The following is a 26,249-nucleotide window of genomic DNA, read 5'->3' on the forward strand; positions in this document are numbered from 1 at the left end:
TAATCTTTACACAAGTTGTACTTTTCTTAATTAAATGTAGTTTTGTAATGGACTAAAACAAGGAGACAACAGGAAAATTGTGTTTGTGTCACAGCAAAAACTTTTTCAATGGGGTAACCACAAGTTGTTTTCCTATTCCTTCTATTTAATACCGATTGGGGACTATATCAGCAGAGCTTAAAGATAGACTTTTTATGAATATTCAAGGCAATAAATACATTTTTTCGAAATAGAACTTCATTAATTTGTCATTATCATGACAGCAAACAGAGCAATTCTGTATTAAAATAAGAAAACTATTTTATTATACGATAGTTAATAACTTAAGACCTAAAGTCTTGACCTTTTCCAAATGTCGTTACGTTAACAGCCGTTTTCTAAAAATTATTAAATAAATAAAAGGCAAGGCTTTCTGGATGGGAAACAACCCATGGATGAGATTCCTTGTGGGTCCTTGCTTTTTGTTACAAATCCATGGACAAAAACATTCTTTCAACACTAAAGATAACAATTATATAACGTAACATTCCTTTTTGAAAAACAACAGCCACGCTAGCTATTCTCTCTTGGAATTTGAAAGGACTAAATTGTCCTATCAAACATTCCAGCTGTCTTGATATCCTAGCATGAAACCATATCAACACAGCAATGCTCCAAGAAACACACCCGCTACAAAAAGACGCACATAGAATAGAGAACCATTTGTATAAACTGGCTGGTTTTTTTCATCAGCCCCAAACAAAAACTAAAAGGTGTAATCATGATGACACAAACTCAAAATCACCATCTTGGGTAAAAGCGAATAATAAAAAAGCAGAATCACTTTCCTTAACTGTAGCCATAATGGAAATAAAATTGCCTTTCTTCATATGTATGATCCAAATACATATGATTCTATGTTGTTTTTTTTGATTCACTGAACAGCATATTGTTAGAATGAACTGGATTCTAACTGGTTGTTGGGACGGACATGAAAACCATTTCGGACATTCAGGACGCATCTAATAAGACAACCTACAATCCGCACGCAACCAAAGGCTCTCCAACATACAATGTCTGACTACAACCTCATTGATGCCTGGTGAAGACATACTCCAAAAGCAAGAGAGTACACTTTCTACTCAAATAGGCATAAAACATTATTTCGAGAATGTGATTTATATTATCTACACCTGTATCTTCTACAATTAAGAAAATAGAAACATATGAGCTCATCTGATCACCACGCTTACTACTGCCAACTGCACATTTCAGATTCCCCTAAAAAGAGCCACGAAAAAAAATCCAACATTCTGGGATCAATTTGAATTTGAAATGAAACTAAATTAATTAATGATGATCAATAGAAGTGTAGTTGATGACCCCAGGATTCTATGGAATGGCGTAAAAATAATGCAACTGCATTTGCATACAGGTTGAATAAATCCCAATTAAAATAACGAATCAGAATGTAAAATGTTAACTGCATTAGAGCGATTCAGACCCCTTAAGACACCCCATTTTGTTTTTAAATCCCTCAATCTATACACAATACCCCATAAAGACAAAGCAAAAAAAGGTTGTATTTTGTGTGCACATAAAAAAACTTCAAAAAAACTGAAATATTACATTTACACAAGTATTCAGACTAGCACTTTGTTGAAGCACCTTTGGCAGCGATTACAGCCTTCAGTCTTCTTGGGTATGACGCTTGGCACACCTGTATTGGGAGAGTTTCTCCCATTCTTCTCTGCAGATCCTCGCAAGCTCTATCAGGTTGGATGGGGAGCGTCGCTGCAAAACTATTATAAGTTTCGATGGGGTTCAAGTCCGGGCTCAAGGACATGCAGAGAGTCCTGCATTGTCTTGGCTGTGTGCTTAGGGTCATTGTCCTGTTGGAAGGTGGAAGGTGAACCTTCACCCCCGTCTGAGGTCCTGAGCACTCTGGAGCAGGTTTCCATCAAGGATCTCTCTGTACCTTGCTCCCTTCATCATTCCCTCTATTCTGACAAGTGTCCCAGTCCCTGCCTCTGAATAACATCCCCACATTATGATGCTGCTACCACCATGCTTCACCGTAGGCATGGTGCCAGGTTTCCTCCAGACATGACGCTTGGCATTCAGATCAGAGTTCAATATTGGTTTCATCAGACCAGAGAATCTTGTTTCTCATGGTCAGAGTCCTTTAGGTGGCTTTTGGCAAACTCCAAGCCGGCTGTCATGTGCCTTTTACTGAAGAGGGGCTTCCGCCTGGCAACTCTACCATAAGGCCTGATTGGTGGAGTGCTGCAGAGATGATTGTCCTTCTGGAAGGTTCTCCCATCCCCACAGAGGAACTATGGAACTCTGTCAGAGTGACCATTGGGTTCTCGGTTAGCTCCCTGACCAAGGCCATTCTCCCCCCGGTTGCTCAGTTTGGCTGGGCAGCCAGCTTTCGAGTCTTGGTGGTTCCAAACTTCATTTAAGAATGATGGAGGCCACTGTGTTTTTGGGGACCTTCAATGCAGCAAACAGTTTTTGGGACCCTTCCCCAGATCTGTGCCTCGACACAATCCTGTCTCGGAGCTCTACGGACAATTCCATCAACCTCATGGCTTGGTTTTTGCTCTGACGTGCACAGTCAACTGTGGGACCTTATATAGACAGGTGTGTGCCTTTTCAAACAATTGAATATACCACAAGTGGACACCAATCAAGTTGTTGAAACATCTCAAGGATGATCAATGGAAACAGGATGCAGCTGAGTTCAATTTCAAGTCTCATAGCAAAGGGTCTGAACACTTATGTAAATAAGGTATCTGTTTTCTGAAAACCTGTTTTCGCTTTGTCATTATGGGGTATTGTGCGTAGATTGATGAGGAACTAATTAATTGAATCCATTTTAGAATAAGGCTGTAACTAAACAAATGTTGAAAAAGTCAAGGGGTCTGAATACTTTCAGAATGCACTGTATATACAGTACCAGTCAAAAGTCTGGCCACACGGACTCATTCAAGGGTTTTTCATAATTTTACTGTTTTCTACATTGTAGAATAATAGTGAAGACATCAAAACTATGAAATAACACAAATGGAATCATGTAGTAACCAAAAAAAAGTGTTAAACAAATCAAAATCTCTTATATTTCAGATTCTTCAAAGTAGCCACCCTTTGCCTTGATGACAGCGTTGCACAGTCTTGGCATTCTCTCAACCAGCTTCATGAGGTGGTCACCTGGAATGCTTTTCCAACAGTCTTGAAGAAGTTCCAACATATGTTGAGCACTCATTGGCTGCTTTTCCTTCATTCTGCGGTTCAACTCATCCCAAACCATCTCAACTGGGTGATTGTGGAGACCAGGTCATCTGATGCAGCGCGCCATCACTCTTCTTCTTGATCAAATAGCCCTTCACAGCCTGGAGGTATGTTTTGGGTCATTGTCCTGTTGAAAAACATATGATAGTCCCACAAAGCGCAAACCAGATAGGATGGCGTATTACTGCAGAATGCTGTGGTAGCCATGCTGGTTAAGCGTGCCTTGAATTCTAAATAAATCACATTTCTTGACATTTTCCGTATTGACTGACCTTCATGTCTTAAAGTAATGGACTGTCGTGTCTCTCTGCTTATTTGAGCTGTTCCTGCTGTAAAATGGACTTGGTCTTTTACCAAATAGGGCTATCTTCTGTATTCCACCCCTACCTTGTCACAACACAACTGATCGGCTCAAACGCATTAAGGAAAGAAATTCCACAAATTAACAGCACACCTGTTAATTGAAATGCATTCCAGGTGACTACCTCATGAAGCTGGTTGAGAAAATGCCAAGAGTGTGCAAAGCTGTCATCAAGGCAAAGGGTGGCTATTTTGAAGAATCTCAAATATAAAATATATTTTGATTACAACATGCTTCCATATGTGTTATTTCATAGTTTTGATGTCTTCACTATTATTCTACAATGTAGAAAACAGTAGAAATATAGAAAAACCCTTGAAAAAGGTAGGTGTCCAAACTTTTGACTGGTACTGCATCTGTGACCAATAGATGCATATCTGTATACCCAGTCATGTGAAATCCATTAGAGCCTAATGAATTGATTTAAATTGACTGATTTACTTATATGAATTGTAACTCAGAAATCTTTGTGGCATGCTGCGTTGACATGTTTGTTCAGTGTAGGCGGTCTTGCATCCCTGTGTACTGTAAAAGCAGCAGCTGGGCTGGTAAAAGCATAACAGTTGTAAAAGGTTTCAACTTCAGAGAATGAGAATCTATCTGGATACAGTACAGGAAGACACTAGGAAGACACTCCCCAGTAAAAGCATCTTCAAAACTATTTTTTTTTATATTCCTTTAGCCCATCATTGACATTGGCTATTATTTGTAGGTTTGATTGTTACATGGCGCAGCTGTAGGGTTGACAGTATTTACAACAACAAAACAACATTTTGAAGGACAGATGGAAAATATTTTTTTTTTCCATTGGTCAAAGCAAGAAAGAAACATCAGAGCCTGACAAAGGTTCAACAGAGAACATAACATACTGGTTGGGAGGTGGACGAATAGGGATTGTCTTATTCCTGGCCTAAAGCTTCCTGTGTATAAAGGGATGACAACGTCCCTCCTTTCAGTGGTGACTGTTCCAGGGGGTGACTGTTCCAGAGTCTGTTTTCAGGAGGAGCAGACACGAGGAGAGTTTAGTCTAGGTCCGACAGGACCTCAGAGCGCAGTCACTCCCAACATCCCTGCAGACAGCTCCTTCCCTCCCCCCATGAGGTCCTGCAGGGTGGGGGTTATGGGTGTTGCATCTCTCTGCGGGGCCTGCAGGAGATCCTCCGCCACCACGCACCCAGGCTTGTAGCGATGCCGCTTGAACGCCCGCTTCTCTGCCCTGCTCCTGGGTGGGGGAAGGCCGTCACAGAGGCGAGTGCAGGAGGTGGCGGCAAGGCCGCATAAGGAGGGCTCGTCCGACTGGGAGGAGCTCTCTGAACTGCCCCCGGAAGGGGGGTCCATGAAGGCGTGGTGGCTGAGACGCCCCATGCGGGGTGTAGGGTCTGTGGTACCACCGTTACATACGGGTGCTCCGTGAGCAAGCAGAGGAGCGCAGAGTGCAGTGCATTTCAAGGTTTCCACGGTCTTCATCTTACTCCGTTTCTTCTGCAGAGGGAGAAGGGTTGGGGACAGAGGGTGGAAAGGTTGAGGAGCGGGAGATTTGACTTGTCGAGGTTGGCGATGAGACATCATGTTCATAAGACAGTTATACTCTGAGAGTATGAGAGAGAGACGTTCCTTGAGATAGGGACACTATTCCATCCATACCTTTTTATTAGCTGGTAGAAAACTCAATGGTTCAACAGTGTGCGGTGACTCTGGACCTGCGAGCACAAGGAGGAAACCAAGTAAATAACTTTTTATTTTTTATTTTACTGTTGAAACAATATTAATCAATCAGCAAAACAAAAACTATCATAAATATAAAATGACAAAGTCAAGCTATATTTATATTCACCAGCAACAAAGAAATCACAAGGGAGAACACTACACACAATATAGTCGTAGGTAAACTTGCCTTCAGTGGTGGGTAACTGGAAGGAGCCCGAGTGCAGGAGAGGATATGACATTCCTCTCTTCAAGCTCATGTCTTCATATTCCCAGAAACGCCTGAGAGGAACAGATGTGTTAGTTCGATTAGGACAAGACTTAAACACAGTATCCTGATGACACAATGTGTGTCTCAACAATATTGTGCGGGCGAATGTGTGGTGTCCCTTGGATGGGACAACTCCAGTTCAAGGGTACCTTTATTAGGACTTCATAACACGTTCGTAAGCAGTACGTAAGCACAAACAATGGTGTGTGTGTGTCATCCCCCCCAGTGTAGATACCTCTCTGGGCAGCAGTAGCTGTAGCTCTTGGGTATAGGAGGCGCTGGGTCTGTGGAGGGAGGATCAATGGCAGACATGCGACTGTGCTGGACACACAGCAGCAACCCCAGGAACAAACACAACACCAGACACAGCAGGAGGTAACTCTGCCTTTCAGACACCTACAACATAGGCAGAGGAAAACTAACACAGTGCAGCCATGTGGTGTGGGTTGGTAAAGACTTTAAAGAAATATAGAATTCATTTGAATACTGCTGCGTTCCAGGTTTTGGATCCATTCCTTGTCAATTCAGGAGGCCAAACTTCCTTGTTCAAAAGCAATGAAGAATAGGACTTGTTTACTTACCAAATTGACTGACTTGAAATTGACCCCAACCCTGCTGTATTCAATAGGCTAGGTTAGGTATGCAGTATCTACCTGGCTCTGCAGCTGACTGACTCCGACAGACAGGTTGAGAACCAGCTGTGTGATGTCTTCCAGCTGGCCCTGCAACGACTGGATGGACTCCGTCTGTCTCTGGTCCTATAGGGATCCAGGAAACGAATGAGTTGGGCCAATCACAAACACTCTCACAAGCCACATTCCCATACATTGCCAATCACAGCTTGATTTTTGATTGATTAACATCCAACCAGAGCCTTTCATGCGACATTCTCATTATTCAATCGGCCAAAACGGTGCGAGATTCCATCTTAAAATGGGCTGCGTAGTATGTAACACTCTATACAAACACATTGAAGGTGGTCCTCCACTCCCCACCTGCTCCTCTGCTATCCTGGATGTGTTCTGCAGTTTGATGATGGTTTTGTTGAAAGCCCTCTGCATCTCTTCCATCTGCCTTCGGTACCTTCAATACAATGACAAAACCATCTAAACCTTCAACGGACTGACTGTGTTCAAATGGATTTGAAAGCACTGATCATTTCAACAGCGATTCACTGTTTGACATTGGACATTTTAACGAAGGCTGACTGGATGATGCACAATGCTTAGTACGAGCCATCAACCTCAGAGTGCCCATACCTCTGACTGAGCTGCTCCAGGTAGCGTCCGCTCAGCGACATGTTCATCTCCAGGGCCTTGATGCGGTTGTTGAGCCTCATGAACACAGACTCCTTCTGGCTGGTGGAGCCGTGCATCGGGTTTCCGACCGCCTGCTCCGTGGGTTTGTGGAGCTCTGCGTAGAAGTCTGAGGGGGAGGGTGGGGGAAGCAGCTGCTGTCCGTTGCCATTGGGCGCCGAGGTGAAGAGGATGTCCTCCACAAGCTCTGCTTCCCCCTTGGTTTCCGTTGCGACAGTCTGGCCACGCGAGGGGGGTTCTGTCATAACCACGATGGGGATAGAGCGGGACTCCCCAGGAGTAGTGTTGCCACTGCCAGCAGCACTCTCTGGTTCAGCTGTGGGGGCAGGAGGCTGCTGCTGCTGCTCTGTGGGGCTGAAGACAGTGGGGAGGGGATCGGGCACATGTGGGGTGTGGATGACCGGGATGTCTTGTTTGGCAGGCTGGACGTCTGGACAGGGCCTCTCTACAGGGGCTCTCCAACTCTGCTCTAGTGGGCCACTGGGGCTGGAGGAGGTGGTGGTGGTGACAGTGGGAAAAGGCTGGCTGTTTTCCTCCTGCTGCACCTCCCGGTTCTTCTCTGCCCCAGTGTCGGGCTGCTTCTGCCCGGGCAGATCTTTCGAGGAGGCCTGGTGTGAAGGCTCCATGGTAGGGGTGGGCCTAGTGGCAGAGCTGGCAATGTCGGTGGAGCTGGGCCTGGGCAGGCTGGAGGGCTGGCTGGGCTCCAGGTGGGGCAGCTCAGTGCTGGGCTCTCTCTCTCCCACTGCCTCCGTCTCAACCCATGGAAGGTGTGGTGGGGCTTGAGTGGGACTTGCTGCCCTCTCCCCGAGGGCAGAGCTGGCTTCTCTCTCCTGAGGCTGTTCCCCCAGAGTGTGGGGCTGCTGTGGGGTCTGAGTGGCCGTGGGGGAGATGGTGAGATGCTGTGACGGGGTGATGCTGGTTCCTGGGACTGGGGGTGCCTCTGGCTCCCTCTCCTGGCTGGTGCAGGTCCTTTGAACGGAACACTGGTGGAGGAGGTACTCCTGGAAGGAGGCTGAGCAGGAGCAAGGATAGGAGGAAGACAGGCCACAGTAGTCAAGGCTTTCTTGCTGTCGGAGGCCAGGGCAATGGTGCACCTCTCTGTCCCTCCCTTCCTCTTCCTTCTCCAGCAAGGTAACTATGGACTGGACCTCCCCCTCCTCTATAGGAGTCACAACCGGCTCCTCCCCAGTTAGATTCTTTAGTTTGGGTTCCTCTGTGACAGGGGGTTCTGGAGTAGGGGGCTCTGGTGTGTGATCCTCTGTGGTAGTGACAGGGTGTTCTGGTACCTCAGACTGTTCAACGCCTACAGTGTCAGGCCTGGAACAGAGACGGGGACATAAGCTACTACAGCGGCGTGTAGATACAGTAAAAGACTAGGTGTAGAAGTGATTGGTTGGCTGGTACTTACACAGGGCTGACGGCGGAGGTGGTGTCGGGGTCAGATGAAGATTCACTGGCAGTCATGTTCACTGCCTGGCCTGAGAAGTTCCCTTCCCCTGGTCCTCCTCCCAGCACGTTGACTTTAATGTTGTTCACCATGTTCAGAATGACATCTGGAACAACAGGACAGCCCATTAGTGAATACTTATCCCAGTCACTGAATTCATCTACACATTGGCTTCGCCAAAGGAGAGCGACTCAAGTACGACACATCACATTCTTTCAATATTGATGTGCAGTTTGATACCACATTTGTGTGACTGGTGTAACAGGATATTTAGCTGGCTGTACGGTGTCGGTAAACTCACCCTTGGCTGATCCTATGAGGTCATTAGACGCCTCGTCCTCTACAGGGACATATCCAGAAGGATAATCTGAGGGTCACACAGCAGAGCGATAACACTACACTTACCAACATCAGTCATCCAAACAGTTCAAAAGGTGAGCGGTAACATGTACGAATAAAACCTGCAGTAGAGTCGCTTCGGGACTTCAGACGTTCACATTATATTATACCAGGTTCTCCTCATGAAAGTGAAACTGTTGTGTACATGAAACATATAAATGACCATTGGTCAATGTGTCATATCTTATATAGCATTCACTGTCACAGTGATTGTGATTGACAGGTATTCAAGCTACTGTAGAAGAGGCTCTCCTCTCACCGAGGTGGTCATCCTGGTCGCCATCCTGGTCTTCCGGTCTGTCTAGGGGGTCAGCGATCTCCTCGTACTCCTCCACCATACTCGTTCCAAACACCCTTCAACAGAGCGGAGAGAAACCGCTCTAAGCCATCTCACATAGTTGTGTTTTTGAATGAGATTGAGGATTGCCAAAGAATGGCCTACATTGACTGGTGGCTATATTGGTGAAGAGCTGTTATACTCTCTAGGAGCCACTAGAGGGAAGACAGAGAGACGCCAGTAGCCCAGTAATAACACACCAAGTAGGTTGAATAATAGTTAAGGTTATTATAAGTATCCTAAAGGAAAAGGTTTCAAACCAAAAAGGTTTTCCAGTCTTGCAGGGTATCTACCATCCAAATGGGACTTGGAAATACTACAAATCCCACAGTACTTACTATGACTGTGATATGTGCTTGTCTCACCTAGCTACTTTAAGGCTGAATACACTAACTGTAAGTCATTCTGAATAAAATCAAATCAAATTTATTTGTCACATACACATGGTTAGCAGATGTTAATGCGAGTGTAGTGAAATGCTTGTGCTTCTAGTTCTGACAATGCAGTAATAACCAACAAGTAATCTAACTAACAATTCCTAAACTACTGTCTTATACACAGTGTAAGGGGATAAAGAATATGTACATAAGGATATATGAATGAGTGATGGTACAGAGCGGCATAGGCAAGATACAGTAGATGGTATCGAGTACAGTATATACATATGAGATGAGTATGTAAACAAAGTGGCATAGTTAAAGTGGCTAGTGATACATGTATTACATAAGGATGCAGTCGATGATATAGAGTACAGTATATACGTATGCATATGAGATGAATAATGTAGAGTAAGTAACATTATATAAGGTAGCATTGTTTAAAGTGGCTAGTGATATATTTACATCATTTCCCATTCAATTCCCATTATTAAAGTGGCTGGAGTTGAGTCAGTGTCAGTGTGTTGGCAGCAGCCACTCAATGTTAGTGGTGGCTGTTTAACAGTCTGATGGCCTTGAGATAGAAGCTGTTTTTCAGTCTCTCGGTCCCAGCTTTGATGCACCTGTACTGACCTCGCCTTCTGGATGATAGCGGGGTGAACAGGCAGTGGCTCGGGTGGTTGATGTCCTTGATGATCTTTATGGCCTTCCTGTAACATTGGGTGGTGTAGGTGTCCTGGAGGGCAGGTAGTTTGCCCCCGGTGATGTGTTGTGCAGACCTCACTACCCTCTGGAGAGCCTTACGGTTGAGGGCGGAGCAGTTGCCGTACCAGGCGGTGATACAGCCCGCCAGGATGCTCTCGATTGTGCATCTGTAGAAGTTTGTGAGTGCTTTTGGTGACAAGCCGAATTTCTTCAGCCTCCTGAGGTTGAAGAGGCGCTGCTGCGCCTTCTTCACGATGCGGTCTGTGTGAGTGGACCAATTCAGTTTGTCTGTGATGTGTATGCCTAGGAACTTAAAACTTGCTACTCTCTCCACTACTGTTCCATCGATGTGGATAGGGGGGTGTTCCCTCTGCTGTTTCCTGAAGTCCACAATCATCTCCTTAGTTTTGTTGACGTTGAGTGTGAGGTTATTTTCCTGACACCACACTCCGAGGGCCCTCACCTCCTCCCTGTAGGCCGTCTCGTCGTTGTTGGTAATCAAGCCTACCACTGTTGTGTCGTCCGCAAACTTGATGATTGAGTTGGAGGCGTGCGTGGCCACGCAGTCGTGGGTGAACAGGGAGTACAGGAGAGGGCTCAGAACGCACCCTTGTGGGGCCCCAGTGTTGAGGATCAGCGGGGAGGAGATGTTGTTACCTACCCTCACCACCTGGGGGCGGCCCGTCAGGAAGTCCAGTACCCAGTTGCACAGGGCGGGGTCGAGACCCAGGGTCTCGAGCTTGATGACGAGCTTGGAGGGTACTATGGTGTTGAATGCCGAGCTGTAGTCGATAAACAGCATTCTCACATAGGTATTCCTCTTGTCCAGATGGGTTAGGGCAGTGTGCAGTGTGGTTGAGATTGCATCGTCTGTGGACCTATTTGAGCGGTAAGCAAATTGGAGTGGGTCTAGGGTGTCAGGTAGGGTGGAGGTGATATGGTCCTTGACTAGTCTCTCAAAGCACTTCATGATGACGGAAGTGAGTGCTACGGGGCGGGGGGCGGTAGTCGTTTAGCTCAGTTACCTTAGCTTTCTTGGGAACAGGAACAATGGTGGCCCCCTTGAAGCATGTGGGAACAGCAGACTGGTATAGGGATTGATTGAATATGTCCGTAAACACACCAGCCAGCTGGTCTGCGCATGCTCTGTGGGCACGGCTGGGGATGCCGTCTGGGCCTGCAGCTTTGCGAGGGTTAACACGTTTAAATGTTTTACTCACCTCGGCTACAGTGAAGGAGAGACCGCATTTTTCCGTTGCAGGCAGTGACAGTGGCACTGTATTGTCCTCAAAGCGGGCAAAAAAGTTATTTAGTCTGCCTGGGAGCAAGACATCCTGGTCCGTGACTGGGCTGGGTTTCTTCCTGTAGTCCGTGATTGACTGTAGACCCTGCCACATGCCTCTTGTGTCTGAGCCGTTGAATTGGGATTCTACTTTGTCTCTGTACTGACGCTTAGCTTGTTTGATAGCCTTACGGAGGGAATAGCTGCATTGTTTGTATTCAGTCATGTTACCAGACACCTTGCCCTGATTGAAAGCAGTGGTTCGCGCTTTCAGTTTCACGCGAATGCTGCCATCAATCCAAGGTTTCTGGTTAGGGAATGTTTTAATCGTTGCTATGGGAACGACATCTTCAACGCACGTTCTAATGAACTCGCACACCGAATCAGCGTATTCGTCAATGTTGTTATTTGACGCAATACGAAACATGTCCCAGTCCACGTGATGGAAGCAGTATTGGAGTGTGGAGTCAGCTTGGTCGGACCAGCGTTGGACAGACCTCAGTGGGAGCTTCTTTTTTAGCTTTTGTTTGTAGGCAGGTATCAGCAAAATGGAGTCGTGGTCAGCTTTTCCGAAAGGGGGCGAGGCAGGGCCTTATATGCGTCGCGGAAGTTAGAGTAACAGTGATCCAAGGTTTTTCCGCCCCTGGTTGCGCAATCGATATGCTGATAAAATTTAGGAGTCTTGTTTTCAGATTAGCCTTGTTAAAATCCCCAACAACGATGAATGCAGCCTCCGGATAAATGGTTTCCAGTTTGCAAAGAGTTAAATAAAGTTTGTTCAGAGCCATCGATGTGTCTGCTTGGGGGGGATATATACGGCTGTGATTATAATCGAAGAGAATTCTCTTGGTAGATAATGCGGTCTACATTTGATTGTGAGGAATTCTAAATCAGGTGAACAGAAGGATTTGAGTTCCTGTATGTTTCTTTCATCGCACCATGCCTCGTTAGCCATAAGGCATACACCCCCACCCCTCTTCTTACCAGAAAGGTGTTTGTTTCTGTCGGCGCGATGTGTGGAGAAACCCGCTGGCTGCACCGCATCCGAGAGCGTCTCTCCAGTGAGCCATGTTTCCGTGAAGCACAGAACGTTACAGTCTCTGATGTCCCTCTGGAATGCTACCCTTGCTCGGATTTCATCAACCTTGTTGTCAAGAGACTGGACATTGGCAAGAAGAATGCTAGGAAGTGGGGCACGATGTGCCCGTGTCCGTAGCCTGACCAGAAGACCGCCACGTTTCCCTCTTTTTCTGAGTCGTTTTTGGGGTCGCTGCATTCGATCCATTCCGTTGTCTTGTTTGTAAGGCAGAACACAGGATCCGCGTCGCGAAAAACATATTCTTGGTCGTACTGATGGTGAGTTGACGCTGATCTTATATACAGTAGTTCTTCTCGGCTGTATGTAATGAAACCTAAGATGACCTGGGGTACTAATGTAAGAAATAACACGTAAAAAAACAAAAAACTGCATAGTTTCCTAAGGAACGCGAAGCGAGGCGGCCATCTCTGTCGGCGCCGGAAGCAACACTACTACACATGGAGTCATTATCAAGGGTGTATGCGTGGTTGAGTCTTTGGTCCCTTACAATAATGACCCCTTATGCTCCCTAGTGATTGGATTTGGTACATTATTTTACAGTTTCCTTAAAAAAAGAAAAAAAAAAAAGATTTAAACTAAGCAAAAAAATAAACTTCCTCTCACTGCCAACTGTGTTTATTGTCAGCAAACTTAACGTGTGTAAATATTTGTATGAACATAAGATTCAACAACTGAGACATGAACTAAACAAGTTCCACATGTGACTAACAGAAATGGAATAATGTGTCCCTGGACAAAGGGGGGTCAAAATCAAAAGTAACAGTCAGTATCTGGTGTGGCCACCAGCTGCATTAAGTACTACAGTGCATCTCCTCCTCATGGACTGCATCATATTTGCCAGTTCTTGCTGTGAGATGTTACCCCACTCTTCCACCAAGGCACCTACAAGTTCCCAGACATTTCTGGGGGGAATAGCCCTAGCCCTCACCCTCCGAGCCAACAGGTTCCAGACGGGCTCAATGGGATTGAGATCCGGGCTCTTCACTGACATTTGTTTTCTAGTCTTGCAGGAAATCACGTACAGAACGAGCAATATGGCTGGTGACATTGTCATGCTGGAGGGTCATGTCCACCTCCAAATCGATCCCGCTCCAGAGTACAGGCCTCAGTGTAACGCTCATTCCTTTGACGATAAATGCGAATCCGACCATCGCCCCTGGTGAGACAAAACCGCGACTTGTCAATGAAGAGCACTTTTTGCCAGACCTGTCTGGTCCAGCAATGGTGGGTTTGTGCCCATAGGCAACGTTGTTGTCAGTAATGTCTGGTGAGGACCTGCCTTACAACAGGCCTACAAGCCCTCAGTCCAGCCTCTCTCAGCCTATTGCAGACAGTCTGAGCACTGATGGAGGGATTGTGCATTCCTGGTGTAACTCGGGCAGTTGTTGTTGCCATCCTGTACCTGTCCCGCAGGTGTGATGTTCGGATTTACCGATCCTGTGCAGGTGTTGTTACACGTGGTATGCCACTGCAAGGACAATCAGCTATCCGTCCTGTCTCCCTATAGCTCTGTCTTAGGCATCTCACAGTACGGACATTGCAATTTATTGCACTGGCCACATCTGCAGTCCTCATGCCTCCTTGCAGCATGCCTAAGGCACGTTCACGCAGATGAGCAGGGACCCTGGGCATCTTTCTTTTGGTGTTTTTCAGAGTCAGTAGAAAGGCCGCTTTTAGTGTCCTAAGTTTTCATAACTGTGACCTTAATTGCCTACCGTCTGTAAGCAGGTGCATGTTCATTAATTGTTTATGGTTCATTGAACAAGCATGGGAAACAGTGTTTAAAACCCTTTACAATGAAGATCTGTGAAGTTATTCTTATTTTTATGAATTATCTTTGAAAGACAGGGACGTTTCTTTTTTTGCTGAGTTTCTATATTTTTTTTTACAACCATTCATGCCTCTATAGGAGAAAAACTATGTTGGTGATTGGTTGGCTGTACTTTTTTGAAGAGATAATATTCTGCAATCTCTGACGGCCAGAGCTGCCCCCCAGTGCCCCTGACAAAAGGCAGCTTATTTCTATGGTGTTGGAGAGAGCTAAGTTCAACAGCACTAGGACGAGCAGTCCCAGATGCAAAAATCCCCTCGGCTCAGCCTTACCAACTGGTTTAGGAGGGGCGACTAGGGGCAAATTTTTACCACTCCTACTCTATTACTTAACCCCCCCCCACACACACACAAAACACTATCTTCAGCTTGATGGTAATCCATTGGCAAACATTACTGTACAAGACCTGTGGATTCAGTAAATCTATGCTTTTTACAGCTAGCTATATGTTATTTTTATATTATCTGCGATTTTCCCAATTACATTTTAAAATGTTCCATTAATTCAGTGTTTTCTATTCATTGCATACCTTACGAGACTGAGAGGGCAGAAGTGTTCAGATCCATGGTGAGAGACCAGCTCCACCTGCGACGAAACAAAGACATCATTTACATCCAGGAAACAGGCATCAGCGCATGGTGGGATTTGGCCGGTGGTCAAATTCTCATTGAAATCTTGGGACAAATAGTCAAATTCCAGAGGTAAGTTGTTAACGTTGATGCTTTTCTGGGTGACAGACGACAAGCTTTCGCACTTTGAAGCTGTGATCAAACATCCTTGCCCTAAAGGATGGGCTTCTCTACAGTAAAAATTATATGGAATTCTCATGAGTGACATGACTAGATGAATGATAATAATTACAAATATATTTTGATTGGCTTGGTCCAGATTGTATAGATTCTGTGCTACCTGGCCTGCAGTAAGCTAGGGCTGATCAGTTAGCAAGCTTCTCCTATTGTTAGCATTGTGACTAACACCAAAGCCCTTCCATTCCCTCCACTATCTACATGCTCCTCCACAGACCGATCACCTCTAAGTGAGAAATGGGCTAACCTTTATGTACTTGGTGAACATCTGAAGCAGGAGAAACAAGAGAAGAGAAACAAATAATTACAAGAAGAAACATGCACACATGCATTTAAAACAGGACTGAGTGTATGAATGCTGGTTCCTGCTCCAGTCCTCGGAGAAGAGGTACAGAAGCATCAGATTAAATACGAGAAAAACAGCGAGGTTTATACAAATCTCCGCTGTTGAAAATGAACTGTTAGTCTAAAAGAAATGTGAGATCATTTCTAGATGCTTTTTATAGTGGAGATCAAGTTTATAAATTGCCTGGCTGGGCTGATGACAGTGGATTGCGCAGTCAGATGGGACAGATTAAAAATGAATTTCAGAGTCATAGATTTGGCCGGTAGTAATTTGTGGAATACGGTTTTAACCAATCAGCATTGAGGATTAGACCCACCCGTTGTATAATTGTAAACTATTACTCTAGAATGAGAGGACCAGCATACATACACAGGCCTGCAGGATTTGAGTAAAGTGGGGGATACTCTAGTATTGATTATCTTTTCTTTTAATTTAAATAAGAAGTTCCATTCAGAGTACCTCTTTCCCCCCAAAAAACTGAAAGAGTAAAGCGGGAGTAGAGAAGGAACACGAGGACGCCATACACACCTTGACATATTTGGTATACAGATGCTCATCCAGAGGGAAACTCTGAACAGTGCGCTCGTCCCGAGCATGAAAAGTTCCCCGCTTCACCCACTTGTTGGTTGGGTACCTGACGGAGCATCATCCAACATAATTCAACCTACTGATCTATCCTTAGTGCAGTAGTAGTGACTGTTTCTGTTTGTAGCATTTATGATGTTCAGTATCAAATGACAGATTAAAAGATATCAGAACAAGACATTCCCATTGAGGTCGTGTTCATTAGGCACCAAAAAGAAGAGAACTGACTAATACAGGGAGAGAATATCTGGAGAGAAAAAAAACAGCAGTTATTTTTGTTTCAGTTTCTAAACGGTATAAAAATGTAATTGTTTTGTTGTTGAAACTGAGAAACGGAGGAGAGGAGCCTCCAGTAGCGTGGTAAAAAATAATAATGGCGAAACATATTCTGCTGTTCTATCGCGCAAGCAATGATGAAAAAAAAAAGTGTTCGTTATTTGCAGTAACGTCTTTGTTGTTGTAATATCCCAAACGGACGTGGCAGTTTCACCAATTTAAGGACACCAGCTTTAATGAACATGACCCAGGTCAAACCTGTCACTGATGGAGACCAGGAAGTCTTTGGGTGTGGAAGAGAAGAGCTCAAAGTTAGCGATGTCCAACTGCTTCACCTGGATGGGATCACACAGCTCGATGATGAACCTGAAGAAGAAAGAAAGAAAAAGAAAGAAAGAAAGAAAAAGAAAGAAAGAAGAAAAAAAAAAAAGAAAAAGAAAAAAAAGGAGAGAGAAAAGGAGAAAGAGAAGAGAGAAAGAATGAGGGAAAGAAGGAGGATGTTGAGGGATGAGGATACAGTAGGTGGTGAGTGGAGTAGTGGATGTTGTTCTACCTGTGGTTATAAAGAGGAAAAGCAACAGGGAGGTTTTACAGGAAGTATAAGGATAAGGACAGAAGACATTTTTGAGCGACAAAAACACATGAACTCTTACAGGGATCTAGACACACACACACACACACTCACCAGATCTTGTTGCTGCAGGGATTTAACATGTAATGATCCATGCTCTCCATTAATATGGCCGAAGTGCTCTGAGAAACAAAGATCCTTCCATCAAAATCTGCAAAGCTAAACATCTCTATTTTAGATAGGTTTGGAGGGTGACAGTTTGAAATAGATACCTTAGCCTCTGGGTTAGAACCCAGGATCTTTGCCCCACACTCCACCGATGCATAGTTGTTGAAGTTCTTTTGCACCTTCTTTACAGCGTGGGAGCCGCCATTGGTGGAGGTATGAGTGGCCTGAGCTATGAAGAGAGATAAGACTTTTAAATCAAAACCAGTAATTGATTGAGTGACTGTGATGGGCCAGGAACACCTATCTATCTTACTCTTCTCTGTCTCCACCTCCATCATTTTCTTCTTCCACTCGTCAAAGGTGGGGTTGTCCTCCGGGTCCTTGGTTGCCACGGTGGGAACTGTCTCTGTGGCGATGTGTGAGATCAAGCCCTAAGAAGAGCAGTCAACAGACAAGCATCAGAGCTGGGTCAAATACATACTGTCTGTGTGTCACAAATACTTTCCTTTGAGGTTCAGATTATTAAGCTTGGAGGTTGTTACTTTTGGGACTATCAGCATCAGAAATCGTTATTGCCGTACAACAAAATGTTGGTGTTTCTCTACCTGTTCTTTGAGCATGTGGGAGGCGTTGGCCCCCTGAGCCAGCCCCACTAAGGCCTGACCTGCCTGGGCCGGAGGGGGGTCTATGTCAGTCTTGGTGCCCTTTCCCAGGGCATTGGATGTGTTCTCCAGGACAACGGGAAGACTACATAAGGGGACAATAGAAAGAGAGCCTACATTAAAAAAATGGGTACGAACCTGAGCACCAATAGACTGTCTTAACCTGCTGATTTAAGCCTAGCCATTAGCTCTCTGGGTTCAGTCCTCAGGTAAGGCTACTCACCACGGGAGCACCTCCGTTACACTGACCTGGTGAGGGTGCCGTCAAAGGGGTTGGTTTCTCCAGCTTCACAGTCGGCTATGGCCAGATCAGCATCGCTGGATTCTGACAAAGGGACATCAGACACAATTTCCTCTGGTACACTAGAGGATGAGCTAGGGGTGCTGGAGGGGTCTTCGGGGATGGGGTTGAGGGCAGGGGCAGATGGTGGAGGGGAAAGGTCAGAGGCGGGGGTTGGCTTCTGCTCTTGGGTGACAACAGCCTCTGGAAGTGGCTGCTCAGCCTCTGGCCGGGCCTCTGGCCGTGCTGTCTCTTGCTCCTTCTCTGCTACAGAATCCTCCAGGTCCAACGTCTGGGAAACATCATCACGGCACTAAAACACCGAACTTAGTATTGATGGCCCATGACAACCACCCACCTGCCTGAGCCGTACGTGATGTATAACCTTTTACGCTAAAAAGATTTCAGAAACAATCAAAATGTCTGATCAATAGGTCTGACGGACAGCATCCAAGTCTCAATCTGCACTTACACTAAAGAGAGAGAGAGAGAGACGACTGCTTTCACATCTAGTAAGCAAGCCAGGGTGGAGTAGTTTTTCAGGCCTTAGGATTCAGTCGTTAGGATTCATCATTGCAGTATCTTGTGGACCCCAGGAGCAGCAGGTTGCAGTAGGTTGTAAACAGATAAGTGGGGGATCTAAATAAACCAAACAAATACCTTGACATGCTCCTTGTCGTCCACCTCTGTGCCTGGAGTCTCCGCCGCCGCCGCCTCCTCCTCCTCCTCCTCCTCTAGGCCCTGCTGCTGTGTATCCACCTCCTCTCCCTCTGGCAGCGCCTCCTCTTCAGATAGGTACTGGACATACTGGGACCCCCAGCCCTCCTCTACCTGAACAACACCCTGACAGATGGGACAGGAAGGAAACATTAGTTGCTGTTTTATCCAACATTAAAAGAACCCTATGTCAACAGGAAAGTTGGTTATATTAGGTATGTAGAAAGAGAATGAAAACATCTCATGGTCCAACAGGTGGGGCAGGTTATGTACCCTGTGATGGGACTTGTCGTCTGGGTCTTCCTCTCCACTGCTGTCCTGAGCAGGTGCAGGCATGCTCCGAGCCTCTGGGGGCTGCTCTGTGCAGCCAACATACTTAGTGGGGTGCCTGGGGAAACACAGGAGAAGACATCAGTGTTATTGTTATGGGCAAGGGGAGTTGAGTTCGAGTTAGGAGAGACGAGAGTAACGGGAAAAGTGGAATTAGAATTTCAGTTTACTCCCCGAAACGGCGTCATTTAGATTAAATTGACCCCGAATCCTGTTAAGATGTGGCAATATCCTGTAACCTAGAGTCACTATGTTTACTATACCAACAAGGACAAGCCTTAATCAGAAGGAAAACAACTTGATTTCAAAAGAATCCATGAATGAGTCATGGGCAATCAGAGGGGGGCTGGCCAGGCTGGAGGTCAAACTCAAAACCTAAAACCATGTGGCTGCACAGAGAAAATGACAACTGCATGCCGTCTGTTGACAGTCTGACGGTGTTACAGGGAAATGGACAAGTCAATGTCACAGCTGTCCTGTTCATCCTGGCATGGGACAACAGAGATCACCGGTCAGTCATAACAAGGCTTTAAATAGTTCCACGAACAACAATGTCACATTTCTACTGGGGACACAGGTGATTGTCTTAAGCTCCAGTGTCAAAATACTTCAACACAAACTTGGCCTTGTCAACAGCAAGTCTATTGTCTAGTAGTGAGGTGAATAGGGTAAGTTACCTACCTCTGCTTGGCCACTGGAGTCTGGTAAGACACAAATACTGTAAGTTGTACAGTGTTTGTTTACCTTTTAATTCATAGCCAACAGTCTTAATATAACCCCTGAGAAGCCATGCTGATGTTAAGGCACTAGACAATGAATAATGTATCAGAGTGCGTGACCATTTTAACAACAGAATGGATCATGGAAGGACATGTAAATCCGAGCATCCGCTGACCAACTGGCAAGTGTCTTAACTGACATTTTCAACCTCTCCCTGGCCGAGTCTATAATACCTACATGTTTCAAGCAGACCACCATAGTCCCTGTGCCCAAGAACACCAAGGTAACCTGCCTAAATAACTACTGACCCGTAGCACTCATGTCTGTAATCATGAACTGCTTTGAAAGGCTGGTCATGGCTAACATCAACACCATCATCCCAGAAACCCTAGACCCGCTCCAATTTGCATACCACCCCAACAGATCCACAGATGACGCAATCTCTATTGCACTCCACACTGCCATTTCCCACCTGGACAAAAGGAATGCCTACGTGAGAATGCTGTTCCTTGACTACAGCTCAGCATTCAACCCCATATTGCCCTCAAAGCTCATCACTAAACTAAGCTGGGAATAAACACCTCCTGCTGCAACTGGATCCTGGACTTCCTGACGGGCCGCCCCCAGGTGGTAAGGGTAGGTAACAACACATCCGCCACGCTGATCCTCAACACAGGGGCCCCTAAGGGGTGCATGCTTTGTCCCCTCCTGTACTCCCTGTTCACCCATGACCGTGTGGCCAAGCACGACTCCAACACCATCATTAAGTTTGCCAATCACACAACGGTGGTAGGCCTGATCACCGACAAAGATGAGACAGCATATAAGGAGGTCAGAGACCTGGCAGTGTGGTGCCATGAAAACCTCTCCCTCGACGTGATCAAGACTACAGGAAAAAGGAGGGCCGAGCACGCTCCCATTCTCATCGAAGGGGCTGTAGTGGAGTAGGTTGAGAGCTTCAAGTTCCTTGGTGTCCACATCACCAACAAACTATCATGGTCAAAACACACCAAAACAGTCGTGAAGAGGGCATGACAATGCCTATTCCCCCTCAGGAGAATGAAAAGATTTGGCATGGGTCCTCAGATCCTCGAAATCCTGCACCATCGAGAGCATCCTGACTGGTTGAGTCACCGCCTGGTATGGCAACTGCTCGGACTGCGACCGCAAGGCGCTAAAGAGGGTAGTGCGTACAGCCCAGTACATCACTGGGGCCAAGGTTGTATTGGTTCCTGACTTCCCTGAACAGTTGCATATCGCGGGGACTATTCAATGCTATTGCAGTCCGCCACAGGATGTTTTTGCGCTGGTCGAGGGCAGTCAGGTCTGGAGTGAACCAAGGGCTATATCGGTTCTTAGTTCTGAATTTTTTGAACGGAGCATGCATATCTAAAATGGATTCCTGCCAAGTAAATAGTAGAAATATGATCAAATTAAAATATGAAATATTTTAGATGTTGTATTTCTTATTTAACAACTGTATGAATGAGGCTTGAAGTGACTTATGCTTTCTAAATATAGTATAAATCAAATTATAAAAATGACTATACCTATAATATTTACATATTTGTATGTTCAGGGTTACAGAAAATGTGCACACTTTCTACAGGTATCTCTTGATCAAAACGTCTGCGCCCATCACTGTGAACGTCTCACACAGCTCTAGCTTGGCTAACGGAACTCGTTAGGAACTTGCCTTTCATGTCTATGACAAACAGAAAGCGCTTTTTGTTGTTGTTGTTTAAAATCAATTCATTCATTATTTTAGATCATTGGCTATAAATTGATCTCTGAACAGGGCTTGAAATTATATTTTGTGGCCACATCCTTTGGACAAGTAGGACTGAGCTCAAGTCACTTATCCCAAAACTAGAAAAAGGTCTACCACCACGGGCCAAAAAGGTGACTGAAAATTGTGTTGCATGATGCACGGAACCCCCTTCACAAAACAACACTCATTATCGTCACTGGTATTGACGACAGAAGACTGCTGGTCTCTGATCCCATGTATCGCACAGTATATCCTGCCTTTGAGGCCTCGAAAAAGGCACTTAACCCTCCATAACGTAAAATACTGCACTGACAGGCCACTGTATTAAACATGTGGTCCGTCAACCCTCCAGCTGGAGAGCAACTGGGTGTGGCAGGCTTTTGATCCAACCCTGCTCAAAACGCACCAGAGTCAGCGTATCAAGGTCCTGTTGATCCGCTGATATTTGACAATGTGGTGTGTTCGAGCACGAATGGAGCAAAAGCCTGCACACCCAGTAGCTCTCCTGGAAACTCCTTGAGGACAGTTGGCCACCCTGCAACATTACAGTCAAATATGTTTTAAGTCTTTATAAAATAATTCCCTCATTCAGTGAACCAGGGATCAAATGGCTACGGTGGGAGAGGTAGCTAACTAAGATGTTTATGTATTTGTAAGGTTAAAATATGCAGTGTTCAGGGGAGAGTTACTTGTCAATTAGGCTATTCTAAGATTATTATTATTATTTTATTTTTTTACTTTGTCAGAATTACATGGCCAGTATTGAATAGCGGATAATCCTAGCCAATTTTGAGCGCTTGAGAGACTGTTTTATAACCAGAGTATGCAGCATTGGTTTCAACTGAGCAGCCGTATCAACTGTGCAGCCGTATCAACTGTGCTGCCGTATCAACTGTGCAGCCGTATCAACTGTGGTTATACACAAGTGCCGGTGGAAGGTTTTTAGGACATTGGACACAATAATGACATTAATACAAGCTAAAAGCTAAATAGTTAACTAGCAAGATAGCCTGCCAAACTACACTATATTATTTTACTTACCTCTCTTCCCTCTGGCAAGGCCCACAGGCACACACAGGTGATGCATAACCCAGGACTTTTCCAGGATTTTCCTTGCTGACCAAAAATTATGCATTGATCTCAAAAACGCATCTCACAACTGCATGATTGAAAGACTGCTTGTGCCTGTCAATGCAGGCCTACAATAAGTATACCCTGATGCTCTCTGCAGAGATTGGGAGGACACTGATACAATTCTGAACGGAGTAGCCTAACTGGTTTCATATTGTGAATTTAGCTTTTTACTTTTTTTTTTTTTACTTGCCCCAGGCAAGCAGACAAGCGTTAATGTCAAGCCCTGTCTAAATGTACTACAGAGGCGAAACCCCTCTCCCCTGCTGAGCTTCAATGTAAGAATTCCAGGCATAAAGTGCCTTGCGAAAGTATTCGGCCCCCTTGAACTTTGCGACCTTTTGCCACATTTCAGGCTTCAAACATAAAGATATAAAACTGTATTTTTTTGTGAAGAATCAACAACAAGTGGGACACAATCATGACGTGGAACGACATTTATTGGATATTTCAAACTTTTTTAACAAATCAAAAACTGAAAAATTGGGCGTGCAAAATTATTCAGCCCCTTTACTTTCAGTGCAGCAAACTCTCTCCAGAAGTTCAGTGAGGATCTCTGAATGATCCAATGTTGACCTAAATGACTAATGATGATAAATACAATCCACCTGTGTGTAATCAAGTCTCCGTATAAATGCACCTGCACTGTGATAGTCTCAGAGGTCAGTTAAAAGCGCAGAGAGCATCATGAAGAACAAGGAACACGCCAGGCAGGTCCGAGATACTGTTGTGAAGAAGTTTAAAGCCGGATTTGGATACAAAAAGATTTCCCAAGCTTTAAACATCCCAAGGAGCACTGTGCAAGCGATAATATTGAAATGGAAGGAGTATCAGACCACTGCAAATCTACCAAGACCTGGCCGTCCCTCTAAACGTTCAGCTCATACAAGGAGAAGACTGATCAGAGATGCAGCCAAGAGGCCCATGATCACTCTGGATGAACTGCAGAGATCTACAGCTGAGGTGGGAGACTCTGTCCATAGGACAACAATCAGTCGTATATTGCACAAATCTGGCCTTTATGGAAGAGTGGCAAGAAGAAAGCCATTTCTTAAAGATATCCATAAAAAGTGTTGTTTAAAGTTTGCCACAAGCCACCTGGGAGACACACCAAACATGTGGAAGAAGTTGCTCTGGTCAGATGAAACCAAAATTGAACTTTTTGGCAACAATGCAAAACGTTATGTTTGGCGTAAAAGCAACACAGCTCATCACGCTGAACACACCATCCCCACTGTCAAACATGGTGGTGGCAGCATCATGGTTTGGGCCTGCTTTTCTTCAGCAACGACAGGGAAGATGGTTAAAATTGATGGGAAGATGGATGGAGCCAAATACAGGACCATTCTGGAAGAAAACCTGATGGAGTCTGCAAAAGACCTGAGACTGGGACCGAGATTTGTCTTCCAACAAGACAATGATCCAAAACATAAAGCAAAATCTACAATGGAATGGTTCAAAAATAAACATATCCAGGTGTTAGAATGGCCAAGTCAAAGTCCAGACCTGAATCCAATCGAGAATCTGTGGAAAGAACTGAAAACTGCTGTTCACAAATGCTCTCCATCCAACCTCAATGAGCTCGAGCTGTTTTGCAAGGAGGAATGGGAAAAAATTTCAGTCTCTCGATGTGCAAAACTGATAGAGACATACCCCAAGCGACTTACAGCTGTAATCGCAGCAAAAGGTGGCGCTACAAAGTATTAACTTAAGGGGGCTGAATAATTTTGCATGCCCAATTTTTCAGTTTTTGATTTGTTAAAAAAGTTTGAAATATCCAATAAATGTCTTTCCACTTCATGATTGTGTCCCACTTGTTGATTCTTCACAAAAAAATACAGTTTTATATCTTTATGTTTGAAGCCTGAAATGTGGCAAAAGGTCGCAAAGTTCAAGGGGGCCGAATACTTTCGCAAGGCACTGTATGTGTTGTTAGTGGCTGCGAGGTAAGGTTAAACCAGGAGTTGATGGACAGTCAGAAGACCGAATGAAATGGCAGGAGGGACATATCAGCTTCAAGTGGTGTACATTTCACATCCTGCTTCACACAGGCAAGAGACAGCCCTAATTCTCACGGACACATGAGTATCTCACTCAATGCAAGCCATTTCAATCTATGTTCTCCACAAATCGATTTGTAAGCTAAAATGTCTGTCCGAACCGGCTTGTTGACCATACGTACGTAGCGAACGACAGAGCAGCATTTCGTGTGAGACCAGGCTAGGTTCTTTGACCTTTCCTCGAAAGGTCTTCAGGCTATTTAAATATCTGACTGAGTATGAATGTAGCATTGATGTGTAGTTAAAGTAAACTTGGTGCGTTCTTCTCCATAAGCACCTCTGGATGGACCCAGTCAACGGATTCACAGCCAGGGGTCAAGACCTAATCGCAGCGAGCCTGCTAGCTGACTGACTAACGTTAAGTGGGCTGTAATCCCCTCAAGAGCTGAAGAGTCAAATCCTGTCTTTCACAGAACAGAACACATGCCCACAGGCTCAATGCAGTGCCAGTTTTTTGACTTGATCTATTTTTTTTAAAGCTGTCCTATTCAGTATTATATAGGGATGTTGTTGATTGAACTAATGGTTCCATGTTTGTTGCAATGTTGATGGATGGTGAGGCAGGGTGAGGGCGGCATTTGATGGATCGTTGACGTACCCTGAATTGGATAGCTAACTAGCTAATGACACTGAAAACAAAACAATAACACGGAGAAATTAACCGTTGAATTGAGCTAGTTAGGTATAGTAACTGGCAAACTGCATTGACATCTCAGACGAGTCGACTAAACTAGCTACAGTAGCTAGCTACTGTATAGTATAGAGCTACGTTAGCTAGCCACTCGCTGGTAAGTTACCACTAAAAAAAACTAGCTCGCAGCAAGCTAGTTAACGTTATGATTTTGTAGTTCATTATTTTAACATATCCTCGAACGACTTTTGAATAACGTTACTAAGTGATGCAAAACATCTTTCTTGGTGTGAAAGTAATGTAAGGCTTAACTTACCAACACGGTAAAAACACAAGTAGGCACACTGTCACAACTCGCCACAGTCTCTTTTTCATCATCATCCCGCAGGGACCAACATTCTCGCCGTTTACCTACAAACGTGTCAATACTGTGGTTATTCAACAGTTGTATGTTTCAAGTCAACGTAGTAACGTTAGCTATCTAACTTCTGAAATGACAAGCTACTGATCCGACATATAAAACTGCTAGCTAGCTAGTTTCCTAAAAGTGTACTGTACTGTTGGCTGTCAAATCCAGTGGTGGTGTGTACTGTCTGGAGACCTTGCGCACCCGCCAACCTGCCCCAGCTGTCATCCGGTCCCCGGCTCTGTCCAATGAAAACGCAGTCAAATCAAAGACAGTAACCTATGAAGATAAGCAGAAACTGCTTCTCTAATAGAAATGTCCGATATAGCTTTTAGTCGATGTCATGGCGACGTTGGCTAGCTAAACTCATGAGCAGACACACGTCTA

The 26,249-nt window shown here is 45.1% G+C and overlaps 1 protein-coding gene across 1 annotated transcript; it reads right to left on the bottom strand.

Annotated features, from left to right (window-relative positions):
- On the bottom strand, nucleotides 1-26,249 carry LOC135558882 (SUN domain-containing ossification factor-like). The gene is made up of 23 exons (XM_064993082.1): nucleotides 26,058-26,249; nucleotides 25,773-25,867; nucleotides 19,087-19,201; nucleotides 18,757-18,939; nucleotides 18,066-18,409; nucleotides 17,760-17,901; nucleotides 17,468-17,585; nucleotides 17,259-17,383; nucleotides 17,101-17,168; nucleotides 16,674-16,781; nucleotides 16,083-16,188; nucleotides 15,456-15,476; nucleotides 14,932-14,987; nucleotides 9,031-9,125; nucleotides 8,674-8,739; nucleotides 8,334-8,478; nucleotides 6,869-8,242; nucleotides 6,605-6,692; nucleotides 6,263-6,367; nucleotides 5,845-6,005; nucleotides 5,529-5,620; nucleotides 5,279-5,334; nucleotides 1-5,116 (listed from the first exon to the last, which is right to left on the bottom strand). The coding sequence occupies exons 1-23, from the start codon at nucleotides 26,088-26,090 to the stop codon at nucleotides 4,679-4,681; spliced, it is 4,134 nt and encodes a 1,377-aa protein (XP_064849154.1). The 5' UTR covers nucleotides 26,091-26,249; the 3' UTR covers nucleotides 1-4,678.

Source organism: Oncorhynchus masou, chromosome 17 (assembly GCF_036934945.1).
Source record: "Oncorhynchus masou masou isolate Uvic2021 chromosome 17, UVic_Omas_1.1, whole genome shotgun sequence".
Lineage (NCBI taxonomy): Eukaryota > Metazoa > Chordata > Actinopteri > Salmoniformes > Salmonidae > Oncorhynchus > Oncorhynchus masou.

What these genes read in the sequence shown, in the direction of transcription:
- LOC135558882 (XM_064993082.1), bottom strand. Translation starts at nt 26,090, where the DNA reads ATGACAGCTGGGGCAGGTTGGCGGGTGCGCAAG. An exon ending in GGAGGTGGAGACAGAGAAGA is followed by an intron (nt 17,384 to 17,467) that starts GTAAGATAGATA and finishes CTCTCTTCATAG; the next exon opens with CTCAGGCCACTCATACCTCC. An exon ending in CGACCAGGATGACCACCTCG is followed by an intron (nt 8,740 to 9,030) that starts GTGAGAGGAGAG and finishes TGTGACCCTCAG; the next exon opens with ATTATCCTTCTGGATATGTC.